Here is an 18,884-nt window from a genome sequence, read left to right on the forward strand (position 1 = left end):
TTAATCATGCAATGAAAGAGCATCTCCTGCCTTTGCTGGATTCCAGAAGGATCCTCTCAGTGTATCCCCCACCCAGAAGCTGGTTATGGAAAGCTAATGTGTCTCTCAGCATCAGAGGTGCCGATTATCAGAATCGCCACTGAAACAGGGCACCCGGAACGGCAGGAACGTGTCAGACCGTCTGCATGGCGGTAAGGCTGGCCTCTTGCTGAAAGGAGGACTTTTTGTGATTTGTAAACATAAATCTATCTGCCTATGCAAGCAGAACAGGACACTGTGAAAGGGGTATGCAAACCAAAGAGGACCTGGATTTCAGTCTTAGTAAGAGAATTCTGTTATACCTTTGAGGAGGGAATTCTCCTTGGAGTCAGTATGTTCAGCTGCTTAGAAATGCATTGCATAAAACATGAACATTTAGAAAAGTACACGACCAGTCAAAAGTTTTTGCTTTTACCACTTTTCCATTTATTTATTTGTTCTTGATAAGCATTGGAAAGTTGAATGAACATCTGTAAATTTAACATATAAGTCAAATAAAACAAGCTTCCTTTATAACATCGAAAGAGCATGTGACAATGCATGTCTGACATCCTATTGTGTGGTGATGACAGACTCAAATTATAAGCCAAAACAAGATTTAATGTCACATACTGGTAGTAGGAAGAATGCCTTGAAATTTCTCTGCTGTTATAACAGCTACAAAAGGTTACTTTGACGAATCAGAGATAATTAGATTAGATAACTGCTGATAGAGGTACTCAAATGGTGAACATACTGTAAATTTATTCGTTTGCAAAGAAAATTGAGTGTATTTTTAGTAAATGTTAAGTGAGTAACATGCCTACGTAGAAAGTTTCAGTGTGTGCAAAAACTTTTGACTGGTAGAAGTACATAGGAAATTTCCGAATTGCTCTGGATAAGAGGCTCAGTATTTAAAATGCAGTAGCTGTTTTGGTGACCCTGTAGTGGTTAAGCTTTTAAGAGACAAATGGATGTTGTAACGGTCAAGATTAAGTTAATTTGGGTCAGTTTTGCACAATTCATGTTCATCTGCAAAAGTGTATCGATTTCAGGAGGCATGTGGCAGTAGACATGGACACTACATTGAATTAAACGAGCCATTATATATTTATGCATATTCTGGTGAGGGTCACGGGGGGGCAGGGGCCTGTCCTGGGCAGCACTAGGTACAAGGCTGGGACACACCCTGGAGGGGGTGCCAGTGCATCGCAGAACACACACATTCTGAGGGGTTTAGAAACACTGGTCAGCCGTACTGCATGTCTCTGGACTGCGGTAAGGTAAGGCAAGGCAATTCAAAATGCTTTACAAAGGCAGAAGAGCACAATTTAATAATAGACATTAAAATCACATTTAAAAGACAAAAAAATCAATTTAAATACACAAACAAATAAATAAAATGAAATAAATAGCTAACTGAAAAGAGTTATATTATAGTGACAGTGTATGACTAAACTTAATTAGTCTTAGTGTATGATTAAAATTTATTGAAAATGTGCAGCAAACAATAAAGTTTTAAGACCTGATTTAAATGAACTGACAGTTTTAACATACCTCAGGTCTTCTGGAAGCTTGTTTCACAGACAGGGAGCATAGAAGCTGAAGCCCACGCAACACATCTAAACTGCTAACACACGAGCAGATGTAGGATCCAGAATCCCAACAGGACAACCCACCCATCCACCATGGTGCCCCCAACAGGACAACCCACCCATCCACCATGGTGCCCCCAACAGGACAACCCACCCATCCACCATGGCGCCCCCAACAGGACAACCCACCCATCCACCATGGTGCCCCCCAACAGGACAACCCACCCATCCACCATGGCGCCCCCAACAGGACAACCCACCCATCCACCATGGCGCCCCCAACAGGACAACCCACCCATCCACCATGGTGCCCCCCAACAGGACAACCCACCCATCCACCATGGTGCCCCCCAACAGGACAACCCACCCATCCACAACGGCGCCTCTGTCATTTCATAAGAAACAAAAATCCTACCTTGATTTGAGGTCCAAAAAGAATCCCGTCATTTTTCTGTGGTTAAATTTGCTGTGCAGTGAAAGCATCTTCATGGATGCTGTTTAATAATGGCCATAAACTCTCTTGCCATTAATCATTAGCATAACCGCACATGGTGTCTCAATGGAGAAGTCATCAATCTGCCAGGAATATGTCAGCAGGAGCATAGCATTTCCTAATTAATTGCAGAACGAGCGCCTCGCAGACGGATCCGCAAATATAAACCTGTCCAGTTGCATTTTAATTCGCATTCTGCTGAGTTGTGATAGAGGGAATGAGGAATGAGATAAATGGAGAGGAAGAGGAGAAGAGGAGCAGGTGAATAAGCTGTAGAGTGTGAGGTGAGGGGGATGGGCGACCTCGAGCCGAACTGCGTGAACTTTGCAATCCTGTCATGATCAACTTTAACACCTTGTTAGAGTCTTGGATAAAAGGCCATTAAAGGTATTAATTAAGGATGCATCATAAACTGTAACAGGGAGCTTAAGAAAGCATGAAAGCCCTATTAAAAGTTCGGACCGGACTTACACAGCTGGCTTCCATCTACTGTTTGATCAAACGTCCCAATTAGAAGCTGTAAATTATTGATCAAGCTTAGGTCTGAATCGACACCCAGTGAGAAATATAAAGGCCAAAAATAACGTGTGTATGCAGTCTATATTTGGCTTCCTTTGTAAAACTGATATCGCATAACATGATCTCACAGAATATCATAGGATTCTGGTTAAAAAGGACAGCAGTCCCTATATAGCATAAGGAATTTTACATTTGCAAAGGACTCTGGGAAACCAAATCCCTTAATTTTAGGCCTTTTGACAGAAAGTATGACTAACCTGACAGGAGGAAATTCCTCCAAACAGAACTCCACCCAGCCTGGCCACTGACTCATACAATACTGCAAAGTGATGATTCACAGCCATAGGAGGGCCTTCACTGGGGGTCTCTGACCCATAGGATCTAACACACTGCCATTGGCTGACGTTTGCACACTGGGTATACAGTCAAATGTTCAGCTGTTGTCCTTTTACTATTTGACTTTTTACCTACTGAATCACTGCACTGTACTGTGCCTGGTTGCTGCCACATTGCAGTTTCCTTTATGAGATTAATAAAATATCTACCTGTCTAGTTTTTAGCAGGACTGGCAGGTGGCTATTTAACAAACCTACCGAAGTCAGGGGGGTGTGAACAATTTTGATAATCTTTTTGTGTCCTGGGACAGACTGCGAGTCCGGGAAGGTGTACATTAATCTTTAGGACCATATCGTACATTCAGTTTCAACAATCCTAAAATAAATTAATGAAGCTTGAACTGATAGTTTTATTAATGCTGGGAAAATGAGGCATCAGTCATTGGATGAACCAACTTCTCACTGTTTACTTCTTTCTCTCTCTATGGTTTAAACAAAGAAAGTGATTGACAGGACACGATAAATTCCACCCACCAGGGGTTATCAAATCCTTGTCTTTCTTAAGTCCATTGGCCTATTGTTGTTCTCATTTCCAGACAGTATGGGGCTTAAAGTGCCCTTGTAATTATACACAATACTAGTGGGGTACGGTATTTCCGACTGACTTAGCTGAACCGGGGGATTCAAGCACCTGTGCCAGCAAATGAGCTGGAGGAGCTGCGGCATGGTCATCCTCATCCTCATCGTTTTCAGCTGTTCCAAACACCTTTTCACCCGGATAGATTGTACAAAGCCGTAAGCCCTGAGAATTTTACTGGAAGGAACTGAATAACTGTAATTCACTATGAATCAATGTAGAAACGATTATGTGACACACATAGAATGGAGGATGGTATGTACTACTAAGGCATTGAAGCATCTCTTTGGCCACCGGCTGCGTAAAGGGATCACAGCTGGCGGCCGCGATGCGGTTATTCGCCCTCATTAGGGGCAGGTAATAGGCAAGCAGGATGCTGGCAGCGTCACACATAAAAGGCGGCTTTCATTCCGCCCGATGGCGCCACTTTATGTCTGGTGTCAGTGTGCCATTGTCATTTTGTTCAAAAATGTCTTCACAAGATTAAAGCCGCATGTTGTATTGATCTGTTTAACTGGTTTAATATTCAACTAGGGCAAGAATAAGTACCAAGCGATAAAGTCAACGACAGGAGCCTCTCCTTGAACTGAAACCTCCAACCTTGAAGTCAGAAATATAAATGTAATGTAAATCTGCACCTGCTGCCGCAACAGGGGCCTCATGTATAACGACGTGCGTAGAATTCACACTAAAACATGGTGTACAGACAAAACTAGGAATGTGCGTACGCAAGAAAAAATCCAGATGTACAAAACTGTGCGTAAGCACAGATCTACGCACATTCCCTTTATAAATCCCAATTAGCGTGAAATTTTATGCACGTGAACGAGCCCACAGCCACCCCCCCGCCCTGCCCCGCCCCGCCCATAATTATGTATATTTGAATATGTAAATCTGTATAAATACCCACTTTGTTCTGTGTTTTTCTTAAACAACAATGGATAAACCACGTGGGGAAAACTTATTGGCCAAATATTTCGTGGTTTAAGTAGTGGCATCAGCAATAAACGAAAGTTGATAGTGTGGCACAGCGTGGCGGAGTCAGTTATAAATGTTGGTTCCGAAATTCGCATGGTGGCCGAAATTACAAAAACGAGCGGCCGCTCACCGTAAGAGTCTTAACAGCACAGGTGGAGGTAGCGGAATTCCCGGACTCACACCCTTTGAGCAACGAGTTGCTGCGTTGATTGGGGACACACTTTTGTCGGGGTAGGGGGACGCCGATGTCAGCGCGGGTGAGTTTTTCTCGTACCATACTTGTTTGAATTACATGCATGTTTATGAATAATAACACGTAGGGCGCAGATGTGGTGTTACTTTTCTTTATTCTGTTTGTTTATTCTTACAGACAATAGTACAAGAGGTGCCCCCAGTGCCGAGGACGACACAGGCGGTTATGGTGCTGCTGTGCCGAGCACATCTTTGGCCGCTGGCTGCACACATTCCCGTGCCTCAGAAACCGGGGGGGGCGACCATCCGGCTGTGTGCTGACTGAAGCTGTGCTGCAGTCACAAAAAGAAATCGTGAATGCTGCAAGATGTTGCCAATGAATTAAAACATCTAAATAATATGCTGTGTGATATTAACAACACATTGCAAGAATTAAATAAATGCGGTGTTTGGTTATGTTTTACATTCTTGCTATTAGATTATGCAACACGCTACATGCGTGTACAATGCGACACTTTTTGCGGACTGCATGTATAGCAGCACCCCAGCAGTCTTGTCCAGGCAGCGCCAACAGCCTTTAAGCTGCCCTACAGTGCGCTCTACCACTGCCCGAGCCTGAGAATGGGCATCATTATAACGCCGCTCTTATTCATTGTGTGTTTGCGAGCGGCGTGAGAAGCCACGACTTAAGTGGGTACCCACTGTCCCCTAAGGAATTGTCAAATGGTTAAATCAAACAAAGCTTACAATATTGGGCCAAATTATAAAATGGGAAAAATCTTCTTACCGAGCAGCCAGCCATCACGTACCACCCCATTTTCAAGTTTGTTAACAACACTACTGTTTCTGAGAATGAACGAATCATGGGTTGAGCCAGGCCGTCTAGCCACAACATTGAGACGCATGTTGGAATTTGTACATTAATAGAGTGAAAGTACTTTCTATTTACATAAACAAATTCGTTCTCTGAAGGTGCCTTTATAGCAATGTGCGTGCAGTCGATGGCTCCGATTACATTGGGAAAACCGGACATTGCTGCAAATTGCACTTTAATGTCTGCCTGTTCAACCACAGTGTAAGGAAATTTTATACATCTGGGTGACAAGCGGATTACAGCTGGCATGGCATGACTCAGTGTTGACTGAGAAATACCCGACCGGTCCGCAAGTTCTCGCTGATAAGCACCTGTGGCTAAGAACCCGCGAGTGGACAGAACTTGTAAAGAAACAGGTATAGCGCAATTCCTCATCGTCTGCCTTTGTAATGCTGGCCCCAGTTTAGCACGCAGCTCCAAAAGGATTGCTCTTGGAAATCTCAATCGACTTAGAAGCCAGTCATCATCATGGGCCCAGAAATCACTATGATCCCTGAATACGCGCTCTCTTCTAATTCTTCCATAAGCTATGTCTTCCAATAACGCAAGAGTTGCCATGGTAGTTGTATTAGTTTGGTCATTTTCTGCACCGTTTTGTTACAAATTGATTAAAATCAGGTGCCGTACATTTGTAAATAACAGACAATTAATGTTGGTGTATTGGATAAAGTCAGTGTCATGATTGTGAGTTTAAAAAGCGAAACCACAGTTGCAATGACTTGCCACTGAGTGCCGTCCGTTTACAAAACCGAACACAAACGTGCGTACGCCATGTCTGGAGCTGCCGTGAGAATGTGCGTAGCGGTACGCCAAGTTTCGTTTTTATACATCCCGACGTGAGCATGGAAACCGATGTACGCAACATTTTCGTGCGTACGCACCATTTGTACATGAGGCCCTAGGTCCTGCCATTTTGCGAGAATGAGGCCACAAACAGAGCCATGGATTACGCCCAGGAAACACAAATGGCTCCCATCTACACCTTAGCTGTCTCTGCTCCCACTCAGCTGTGCCATCCTATTGCTCTCATGCCCCCCCCCTGTTTTCCCAGAGCCCATAGCTGCCTCTGCCTGGTGGGAGCAAAAGCAAAGACAATTACAGTATCTGAGCAAACACCCAGCTTGAAGCAATTACAGAACCGGCAGCCCGCCCGCGCCATGCCCAGCGTGCCCTCCTGCTTCGCGAAGCTGCACGGCCAGCTTCGTCCTACACAGACAGCCTGCCTCCACTCAGGACTACTGCCTGGAAGGGGGGGGGCGGGGGGGTGGAGGGGAGAGACAGCTGCTTTCATGGTAACATTTTGGATGATAGTCTTCTATTGGACCACCGGGAACAATAAGCCACTTGTGGTTGGTAGCGGAAATGTCAAACACCCTTTAGTTTTGGACAGAACCGTAGACAGGTTTCCTCCCAGCTCAAGTGATTTGGCCTTTGGGGGGAGGGGGTGATGGGATAGTGGCCAAAGATGATTGGCTGGTCTTGGGTAAATCCCCCCCCCGATAAAAAAAAATCCATCTATTACGGTTGAAACTCTAATTACCCACTTGACAGAACATGAGAAAGCAGCAAAAGTGATAGCCAGGTTTTTAGAAAAATTCTGCAGCGGAAAACTTATTGGCCAGCAGTAGTTTCTCCTGAAAACGCACCAGGAGAACATTCTCCACATGTGTATGAGAAGAAACAAAGTTTCAGGGCCACAAGGTCCAAGCCCTGCTAGTTTTCCATGTTTCATTGACTTGGAACCAGGTGTGAATTCCTCTGGCCAATCAGAATCAGTAATTGTTAAACTAACTACCTGGGAGACCTGAAAACAAGGCTTGGATTTGTAATCGAGAGCCAGATTTGAAGAGCCCTGCTTTAGTTGCTTATTATGTAGATTGCAAAGATTTAATGTTCTCCAAGCCATTAGCAAAGCATTCCCACTTGTCTACAATGCCTTTAGCTGGCAAGTGTACACAGCATCCTATATTAAAATGACATCCACGAAAGGGACGTCATTAACTAAATGAAAGCATGGGTCCCCTGCCCTACAGGCTTGACATCCAGAAACACCATAGGCTCCCAGTGTAACATTTTATTGGTGTCGGTCATTTTGCACATAGCGGCAGTCAATCTGAAATACAAAAGTATAAATAGACGGCGAGCATGGGGAACACATTAACATGCATAAACAAGTTAACTTCTCTACAGCTTCCTAGGCAATCCAGAAGCGCACACACACACACACACACACACACACACACACACACACACACACACACACACACACACACACACACACACACACACACACACACACACACACACACACACACACACACACACACACACACACACACCAATGTTCCAGCTGCAAAGTATATAGAATTACTGGAGTTGAGAACAGTTGCCACATGGTCCGAGCTGCCATGAGACAAGACCCTCTGCTGCATGTTCTTCCACTTCCAGGTAGCAAAGATCCCAGTGTGTCCATCCAAGAACCACCACCCCTCCCACGTTTCTGCCAGCTTTGGTTCATTCAGCACTGGGTCCTCCCCCACTGGATAGCTCGCATCCCATTCCTGAGACTGGGCAGCACCACTGTTGCCTCCGCCTTCTCCTCCTCATCCAAGAGCTGCTGCATGTAGCAGGAAGTGCCCAGCAGGACGTGGCCCGTGGCCTGCATGGAAAACAGCGTCCATCGCAGCACTTCCCTGGGATTACAGAGGGGCAAAGTGGCCGTAAGAAAATCCCGAGGCAGCAAATTATAAACATCAGACCAGGGAGCACAAGAGTATGCAGACTGGGCTAAAGTCCATTTTTAAATTACATTGGTAGAATATCATTCTTCTCCCATTGTCGATGGTCAATTGAGAGCTCAGGGCAACTTAGTGTATGCATGCAGTTTGCCTTCAGATGCATTTCTGAATGCTGACCAAGACATCTGGCTGAAATCAGGAGCAGACACCCAGAGACACCCCCCCCAGGTTGACCCCACTCACTTCACCATCCTCTTCGCACTATAGCAGCGCAGGTCATACGAGATGGAGTACATTCCATACAGCGTGGCCTTCACATTAAGGCAGCCAATGAATTCCTGGGGGTGGGTCTTGTACAGGTCAAAGGTCAGCTTTGCCACATCCTTTCTGTGGCGGGGGTGGCGGTCACTGGATGATGCCCTCTGTGGACCGTGCTGTCGGGGGATAAAATAATCAGGGCAAGCCATTTTGAAGAATGATTCTCTCATGTGACAAAAGAGTACAACAGAAATTACTTAGGCAATAGTAAAGTAGTCATTGTATTTCCCCTGGTCACAAATACCTTCCCCGACACTGAAGGTAACTGGCAACCTACAGGAACCAACAAGGTGAAAGGCTGCTTACAGAAGCGACACAGGCAAACCCACATTAACTTCAAAGCCACTTTTTAGCAAACTGTAGTTGATCAATGTCAGACACACTGAAGGAGTCGCCGTACTCTAGGGACAGGGAAAGAAAACCCAGAACCTTGCACTCTGAATATAAATGAAAGCACAAAGTGCTCAGATTAAATATGGAAAGACTAACACTGATACGCTCCACATTCTTTTCAAAGCCAGCCATCTAATGGAATTCTGGTGACAAAATCTGGCTTATATCAGGAGAACGTATCAAATTTGATCCTCACACAAAAACCAAAATGTTCTGCACATTCAGGAACAGCGGTCAAGCCCACCTGACCCCCTCCCAGGAGATTCAGAGACTCACGAGTGGTGGTGTCCACTTCTGTCCTTTTTCCAAAATCATGAGGACAGCATTGTCCTCCAGGGTAATGAAAAACTCCTCTGTGTCCACTCCAGTTCCGTCCTCATCCAGCACCAGGGAGCTTGTACAGCTCACTTGCAGGGTATCAACAGCCTATGAGAGCAGGTAGAACCAGTCAGGATCAAACCAGCTGTCCTGATTTACCATGACACCAGCTTTTTCTAGAAGTTGTTGTAGATTCATTAATCATTCATTTCACAGGCATAATCTATTCACTTTCCGTTAAAAGCTACCTGTGTGTCCAATTGACACTCCTCAATTATGTTAAATGGGAGATGCACTTGGTACTAGTTCTTCCTTAATTACTAAATGCATCTATGTTTGCATGCTGCCTCAGTACATTTGGAACATCACATGTAACTATTCCCAATTCTATTGCAGTAGAGGATGCAAAATGTAAACCAAGGAGGAGGCTGAACAATCATGGCCAGAGCCTACGATTGCTGAAAGTTGAAGGTGTCTTGGCACCGTAGTGATGTTGACCCCAACAACATTGTGCTCAGATTCTGGTGTCCTCCTGGTCAAGAGCACAGTCATTCATCTAGGACACTGCGTGCGTAGCTTTGTTCTGAACCATCCCTTAAGTCCCCACAGTGAATGCAGCTGGCCAGAACACAGCTCGACTTCTCAATCCTAGCACGTTCACCTTGTCCAGGAGATCTCGAAGGCTGTCAGCCATGATGCCCTTCTTCAAGCTTCGGTCAGCGTTGGCGACCCGGAAGGGCCGGGGTCGCGAGTTTAGCCCCGTGAAGAGCTGCTGGGTCATGGAGGCGCTGGCGTTGACACTGGCTGTCACGCATCTAAAGAAAGAGGGCAGCATTATACCCACTGAGGCTGTACTACTGGGTGGAGGAGAACATTAGGAGGACATTCTCAGTCATCATCACAAGATCTTACTTTGAGAGGGAGGTGGGAGATAGCAGACCAAGCGACCTCTTGGCATATTCCATCATTCAGTGTCTTTCCGGCCAAGCCGTCGTCTGCAATGAGAAGGGTCACTTTACTGCTGGCAGTCAATACAGAGTTTATACTGGGCAGGATTTGGGGGGGGGGGGGCACACAGCCTATCACAGGTAGCTTGGATAGGATCACAGGGCAGGCACGTAAACGGCTCATATATTCCTCATTGTGGAGACTCCATTCGTTTTTATGGGCATAACTCTAACCACAACGACAACTTTAACCCCTTAACACCACGAATATAGAGATGTGAAATTTACCCAACTATGTAACTTTGGACTGAAAAGAAACTTCAAAAGTATTCCAAAACGTTTTCTGCAGCAGTAGAGTAGTACCAAGCTGTAGCCCCAGGGGGAGCCAATATCACAGTACTTCATCAATAGTAATCTTTAAGGACTATGTTCTCAGAGAATAACATTTAACAAAACCAGACACACTACTTCTACTCAACAACCATTGCCCAGTGATATCTACACTTCAAGAGACTGAGTATACAGTACTCCATTTTAATCCTCTGCTGGAAGAGAACCAAAACCATATTCAGAAAATTGTCAACTTAAACCTGTTCCTTGGTTTAATGGGCTTGTGTTTAGAAAATCAGACAGCAGCCTGCCAAATCAAGGTACCAATGAACACAGACAGAAACACCAGTCTTCGTTATTCACCATAAGAGATGTATTAGAACCAGGTAGTCAGAACCACAAGTATGCCAACAATCATAAGCAGGAAAAAGCTACTTACTATTTGGAGAGAGTGCAAGTTCAGTATAGCCCGTTGTGCTTGAGCTCTCAGCTTGTCTTGAAGTCAACACTCAGAGACACAGCGGCACCATCCAGCTGAGCACAGTCACGTCACTGTCACCTCTGCTCTAGTCTGGGCCCTCAAGGTGCAGTCAGCTTTATTGAGCAATGCCAAGCCTGAGCTGTTCCTGTGTCACCCGCCCATAACCCTACCTCTCCCACACTGGCAACTGTCCCGCCTCCTCCACTGAACCTCCCTCTTGCTTATTAACAGGGTGGAGGGGGACCTTTTGCTTACTCAGGACAGCGTTGCATCACAGAAGTGGGATATTGCCTTTAAAGCATAATAGTTCTGCTGGAAGATGGTCTTTATGCCTTTTTAGTCTAAGGGAGTGCTTGAAAAAACAGCTAAACCACAGGCTAAATACATCCATTGTGCTCATTAACCCAATAACAATTCCCTCAGGCCTTAAACCAGGCAGCTGTTTACCTCCATCCATTCCCCAAAACTGCTGTGTCGGTAACATTTTTTAAAGACATAATTACAAGTTTGTAGCTAAATGATCCAATGGGGCTCTTCAGGGCACAGGCTCTGCAACAGTTTCTCAGGTTGTGTGAAATGGAAGAGCAGCCCTGCAGGATGCAAGAACAGAACCTTCTCCTTAGTCCTCCTGTCCAAAAGCCTCACGGCAAACATGAGCCTCAGAGCAAACATGGCAGTTTTTAACACAGCAGGGGGGTAAAGCTTTTAGTATTACGACACCTTGCCCTGCTTGTGGCAATCGCTATGCCTTTATTAGGAAAGTGCACTCGACACAGGGGTCTCCAGTTCACAAGCAGCTCACTAATCTCGCAGTTAACAGCATCGACGGGCAGAGGACGGCACTGAAAGCCAATAATTGCCAAATCAGCATCAGCAATATTGTGACGCAAAGTACAGGCCCAATCCTGCAATGCCCTGCAGAACCCGAGACGACATACGGAGGGTTCATAAATGCTACCAGACCTACCACAAATCATGCAGGTCTCCACACTAGCAGTACAGGTAGCTAAATACACCATGCTAGAATTACAGAGGATGTAGCCAGTATCGGTCAGTTGTATTCATGACTGCTCAAAGGCTGAGGGTGTGGGCTGTCCTTTCAGACTGCAACTCGGTATTACAGTCAATTCAGTATTTCACAACTACAGGGCCTGCACTATGCATATATATGACATTCTTACATCACACACACACACACACACACACACACACACACACACACACTAATAAAATTAAACCAATAACACAAAAGCTCTCTTCAGAGTTTGCATGCCAGAGTATATGATCACAAGTGCCAAGGAGATAATGAAATCAGAGACAGCCTGTGTGCTTAGGGCAGGCAATGCGAAATGAGCAGAACCTCTCGCAACAGAGCGTTTCTCAAGATACAGACACCTATACTTACATATTTCGCTTGTTCTGCAACGTGAACCCTTACATTCCATTTTCCAACCAGATTTAAAATAATAATAATAATAATAAACTCTAACAAAAGGTTGCATTTAAAGAATGGCAGTCAGCAGGCATTTGTGAAACCCGTGATTCGGATTAAATCTTCCAGACCAAAAAGACTCCGTAAAAGGTCCAAATTTATCAGCAAGCTCCTCTGTTTGAATGAATCATGATAGTTTTATTTTTTATCGCTACATAAAGGAGTTTTCACCTCTTTAATCCACTAAAACGAAAGGAAATAAGACAGTAAGTCGAATAAGGATTAACTTTAACGCCATACCTGTAAATGTATTATAAGACGAAGATTCAAACTTCCACGATATCTGGCCGAAAAAACCTGAAGCAGAAAATTTAATACGATGTCTTTCAGCATTTACCTACTTAAATATTTGCATATGTCTGATTGGTGTGAGCACGCCACCTGTGAAACTCCTTGTTAAAGGATCCGACGTTTTGTTAAACACGGTGCTTCAGTGAAGGGGAGAGTCGCCACCCGCTCCGTATATTACGGTGGTGCCCTATTTGAAAAATGAAATGCCTTGTCCTGTATTGACCCACGAAAATACGCAAATTGTCCTCTATTTCCGTACACATTGCGCACCCTATGCAAATTTGATCACATTTATTTTTCAGTTTAATGGATTCATATTGAACGCACTACAGCTAATGAGAACTCAAATTACAGTCAGATAAAAAAAAAAAGACTCACTTTTCTAACATGGTGGTTCGTTGGATAGCATTGCTGCATCACAGCTCCATGCTTGGGGGTCCTAGTTCCTCTCCCCCACCCTCTCTCTCTGCTTTGTGTGTGTGGAGTTTGCATGACAGTACAACCAGACATTTTTAGCCCCCAACCCAGATCAATCCAATTTTGTTCCACATTTTTAAGGCCCCATGTCACTCAGAGGCCCTTGAAATTGTCCTAAGCATCCCCCTTTATAGGCCCCATGACTGTGAACATTCATGTGCTGCGCTTTTCACATTGGCATCCCATCCAGCTTGGCCCCCTACCCTAGTGACCTGTGCTGCCAGGGACAGGGGATGGGACCCCAGCATCCCCAGTGAGGATAAGAGATGGATGGATGCATGCATTGTTGGGTGCATAGATGGATGGATGTGCATCTGTTTTAATTGTAGCAATATAAATGTTTATTCACTTATATAAAACACTAATTTCTTGGGGCAGATGCTAATAATAATTAAACATAATAAACCAAAAAGTATGGTTTTTGTGTTAAAAATTATTTAGATTGTAGAAATATCTGTAGCTGGCTCGGACCTCAGTGGCTGAATAACTGCAGACAGCCAATGGCAGATTCTTGAAAGAACTCTTCCTGGAAGAGCTACAGCGGGAGGGGCCCTGGAGCCAGGCCGGGGTGTGGTGCCCAGAAGCAGCCGTCTGCTGGCCAGCCGGAGCGCCCACGTAACACGGCCGGGGTCAGCCTGGATGGGGCAGGCCTTGAAGATTACTTTATCACTTTAATCATATTGTCCAGTGTTCGAATAGAATATATTTATGGAATGTCTGAGAATACCCAAGGAGCTTCATGGGGAACACAGCGTTACATCACTGTGTGTTACCATGCTAGCTGATCTCCTCATACTGCAGTGAAGCGCCTCTGTGAATCACATGACCTTAGCATTGCTCATTGTTACAGATTGAGCTGAACATTAAATAAATTCATTTCTCAGATCATGGTATCACAATATATGCAATGAGTATACAAAACAAAAGCTATATTTTTTTGGTGCAGGTACACTGTAAAAAATAACTTGCAGGATTTACATAAAAATACCTTGGAAGCTATTTGCACACACTTTTTTCCCATCTAAATTTAAAGCTAGATTTTTTTGAGTAAAATGTACATAGACTTTTCATGTCTTTTACAAAAATAAATTAGGTTAAGTATATGTACATTCTTCCATATATTTTGCCTGCTTCCTAAATGAATCCTTTAAAATAGGTAAGGTTTATTATTGTTTATAAGTTTGATTTGCCCTTTTTTATTGCTGCATTTAATAATTATTATTTAATAATCTATCTCCAATCACATCAACTCATTCACAGCAATTCAAATAAATAATTTAATTAAACTTAATATGGTCACAGTGGGGTTATGCATTATTATTCACAAACAATGTGTTATACCAGGCAGAGCTCGGACGGGGGAAGCAGGCGAAAAGAGCCGTGGACACGAACAAAACGGGGTTTATTGTGGGCTAACAACGTTATAACACCACAATGACAGGACTAGGGAAACAAACTTAGACGTGGACTTAAATACACAAGACTAATGAAAAACAACTCGAAACAGCTGATGACACGGGGATTCCACACGAGGTTAACGAGGGGGCGTGGCACACAGGGGGATTAGACGAGCGGGGTGTAACACAATACAAATATTCTACGAAATATATATAGTCAAAGTAAAAAGTTTGTGAACCCGTTGGAATTTACTATATTCATGTGTAATTCCCATATAAAACATGGTCGTATCTCACAATAATGAACAAACTCTCATGTAACTAAACTTACACATATTTTCAGAGAATTTTTGATCATATTCAATAATTCATTCAAACTGTGAAACTGAAGGTTGGAAAAAGTAAGTGAACCCTAAGCTAATGACTTTTAAAAAAGCTCATTGCAGTCAGACTTTACCAAACCTGGAGTCCATTTAATGAAAAGAGGTCAGAGGTGTGGCCTAGAATTACGTTGATTGATGAAAAACACTGAAAAGTTTGAGTTTGAGCTTTTGAAAAGAAACATATAAACATATAACAGATAGGAACCATACCTCGCACAAAAGAGCTACGATCAAGAATTGTTATTTTACATAAGTCTGGAAAGGGTTACAAAGTCATCTCAGATATTTTAGATATTCATCAGTCTACTGTTAGGCAAGTTGTCTATAAATTAACACAATTTGGTATTGTGGCTACTCTGCCTAGAAGGGGGTGCCCCACCAAGACGACCCCAAGAGCACAATGCAAAGTCATCAATGAGGTAAAGAAGAACCCTGGAGTGACAGCAAATGACATGATTCAACAATACGCAACACACTGAACAAGAAAGGAGTCCATGGCAGGACACCAAGGAGGAAGCCACTGCTGTCAAAGAGAACATTGCTGCATACCTGAAGTTCGCAGTAGAGCACTTGGACACTCCACAGTGGTCCTGGGAAAATGTTTTCTGGAGTGATGAAACCAAAATTGAACTATTTGTGAGGAACAAGCAGAACTTTATTTGGTGTAAAAAGGGCACTGCATATCAACATCAAAACAGCATCCCTACAGTAAAGTATGGTAAAGGAAACATCATGATTTGGGCCTGATTTGCTGTGTCAGGACCTGGAAAGCTTGCCATCATTGAGGGGAAAATGAATTCCCAAGTTTATCAACAAATTATCCAGGATAATGTGAAAGGTGTCTGTCCATCAACTGAAGCTCAGAAGAGGCTGGGTGATGGAACAGGACAATGACCCCAAACATTGCAGCAAATCCACAGCACAATGGTTTCAGAAGAACAAAATCCACCTTTGGAGTGTTCCAGTCAGAGCCCAGATCTCAGTCCTATTGAGATGATGTGGAATGACTTGCAGAGAAGCCATACACAGAAGACAACCAAAGAATATGGAAGATTTAAGGCCGTTTTGCAGGGAAGAATGGGCTAAAATTCCCCCTGCATGATGTGCAGGTCTGATCTGCAGTTACAGGAAGCGCCTGGTTGAGGTCATTGCTGCCAAAGGAGGGTCAACCAGTTATTAAATCCAAAGGTTCACTTACTTTTTTCACTACCACTGTGAACGTTGAATGCGTTTGTATAATAAAGACATGAAAGAGTACATTTTTGTGTGTATTACTGGCTTAAGCTCATTGTATATCAGTACCTGTGAAGATCAGATCACTTTTTATGACCAATTCATGCAAAAAAACAGATAAGTCCAAAGGGTTCACATACTTTTTACTTTGACTGTATATGCATACTGTATATAAACAAATAAGTGTTCAAATTTAGACATATGTTAAACATATTAATCTTCCCCAACTAAAAAGAGAGGGATAAATTAAATTTTTTAAGTCTCCCCCATGTCAAACTGGTGGAAAAAAAAAAAGAACGATAAAATCCTAAATACACATTCACTAAGGTACACCCCATAAAGGACCATAATGAGAACCAAGACATCAACTTGCATAAAACAATTTGTAAATATCTTCTCGAGAATCTTTAACAAAAAAAAATATATAAAGGAAGTTTGCTTGATCAAGTCACAATCATCAGATTTGTAGGATCATGGCACAAAAGAATTTTTTAAGTGCATTTCTGGTATTTGGCACAACATAAAGCAAACCCATGAGAGTGATGAACATGAACAATTTGCGTTTCTGCAAAAATAAAATGTAAAATAAAAATGAAAAATAAGCATGAAGTGTGCTTGTTTTGCTTGGCAAGAGATCTCAGCATTCATGCAAGCAATCTGGTTTTTAGTGTCTGCACCTTGTTCAGTAGTTTCTTAGGGTCAAGTTCAAGAAAAAGCTTTTGAAAAACTTCAAAAGTGTTCTTCAACTTAGCTGGATACTCTAGGTTCATTGCATATACTGTATTAGTCCCATCCAGTGTTGGAAAGATTACTTTGGAAATGTAATTCGTTACAATTACAAGTTACTCTATTTAAAAAGTAACAGTAGTGTAACTATTTCAATTACTATATGAAAGTAATGTAACTAATTACATTTGATTACTTTTTGATTTACTTTTCTAAATTCTGAATGAATATTCTCAACTATTAACCATTTTCAAATTTTGTAACCTGGCAGTGTTTACCTTAAAGCAGTACTAAACACTAACTACTGTCAAACTCCTTTCAATACATGAATTAATATGATTTTAATTGATAAATTTAATAAATATACCAAACATACCATACATTCCATATAGGCCTAATAATGATTTTAAACAACGGCTTAAGAATAGATCCTCACTTCATACTCAGTGAAAACCCAGATTCCCTCAGTGTAACAAGTCATAACATTAATGCTACATAAAATATACCTAAAAATAAAAAATAAAAAAATTGTTAAAACTCAGCCTTCAGTTATTAAATTCTAATGTGTGTTCATAATATAAACTTTTTGGGAGTCAAATCAAGATAAACTCCGAGTGATTTGACAACTCCGTGACGCTTCAGGATTACATTATGATACAAACATTTTATATACTTGCGAAAATAAATGGTTCCATTTTACTTCTGATATGAACAGTTCTTGCATCAGACAGGATATGAAATTTCAGCTGATTGTATCTTTGCAGCACTGTAAAATAAAATGGCTTATCAGAGTGGTAAGGCTGCATCGCCCAGGGGTTATAGCTAGTTAGTGTCAGGAATCGCGGGGCGGGCGAGCCGGAAAGCAGGCGAGCGGAGCCGTTAAGTCGGGCAAACAGGGTTTATTTGCAGACGGGGGTAGACAGGTACGTACATCCACTGACACTACAATGACGGATCTGGGAAGACTGACTGAGATAAGGACTAAATACAAAAGACAAGCTACGGGTAACGAGCCACAGGTGAGAACAATCAGGGAATCACACGAGGTAACGAGGTGGGCGTGGCACACATCGGGATCGAACGGAGGGGATTGTGACAGAACCCCCCCCCAAAGGCGCGCACTCCGGGCGCGCCCCAAAGGGAGGCGACGAAGGAGACCAAACCGGGGAAACAGGACCTGGAAAACAAGAACAAAACCATCAACGAGACCAGGGAAACAGGACAGAGACACAGAACTGGAACAAGGACCAACAGAAAGACAGGACCTGACAAAGAACAGGAAAGGCAGACAGGCAGACAGCGAAAGGAGATACAGAGGGATGAGGGATGGAAACAGAAGGAACAAAAGGACCACAGGAGGCATAGAGGGACGAGGAGCAGAGACAGGAGGGACGAAGGGACCAGCAGCAGACAGGGGAGACCAGACAGGAACAGACGGAGGACAAAGGGGAGCCCGGGGGAACCCAGGCGGGCGAGGGGAGGCAGCCGCAGGGGCCACAGGCGGACGGGAGGCCGGAGCCGGAGGGGACTACACAGGGGGCAAGGAGACAGACGGAGGGACCAACAAAGGAAACGAGGAGGGAGCAGGAGGGAACAACAGCGCAGGCAGGCAGGAGGGGGAAGCCGCGGCAGGAGAAGGTGCAGCTGGAGCCAGGGAAGGCGCCGTCCGACGCCCAGCCGGACCAGGGGGGCCCAGAGGCGGCCGACGAGGCACCGACG

The 18,884-nt window shown here is 43.7% G+C and overlaps 1 protein-coding gene across 2 annotated transcripts; it reads right to left on the reverse strand.

Moving 5' to 3' along the window:
• Nucleotides 1-7,700: 7,700 nt before the first annotated feature.
• Nucleotides 7,701-13,030, reverse strand: cidec (cell death inducing DFFA like effector c). 2 transcript variants are annotated; one of them, XM_023837827.2, is made up of 6 exons: nucleotides 12,899-13,030; nucleotides 10,321-10,403; nucleotides 10,070-10,223; nucleotides 9,367-9,516; nucleotides 8,623-8,813; nucleotides 7,701-8,334 (listed from the first exon to the last, which is right to left on the reverse strand). In XM_023837827.2, the coding sequence occupies exons 2-6, from the start codon at nucleotides 10,374-10,376 to the stop codon at nucleotides 8,160-8,162; spliced, it is 726 nt and encodes a 241-aa protein (XP_023693595.1). In that variant the 5' UTR covers nucleotides 10,377-10,403; nucleotides 12,899-13,030; the 3' UTR covers nucleotides 7,701-8,159. The 2 variants fall into 2 exon arrangements, with proteins under 2 accessions (XP_023693595.1, XP_023693596.1); XM_023837828.2 differs by lacking the exon at nucleotides 12,899-13,030 and adding an exon at nucleotides 11,125-11,312.
• Nucleotides 13,031-18,884: the final 5,854 nt, after the last annotated feature.

This window comes from Paramormyrops kingsleyae, chromosome 8, assembly GCF_048594095.1.
Source record: "Paramormyrops kingsleyae isolate MSU_618 chromosome 8, PKINGS_0.4, whole genome shotgun sequence".
Taxonomy (NCBI): domain Eukaryota; kingdom Metazoa; phylum Chordata; class Actinopteri; order Osteoglossiformes; family Mormyridae; genus Paramormyrops; species Paramormyrops kingsleyae.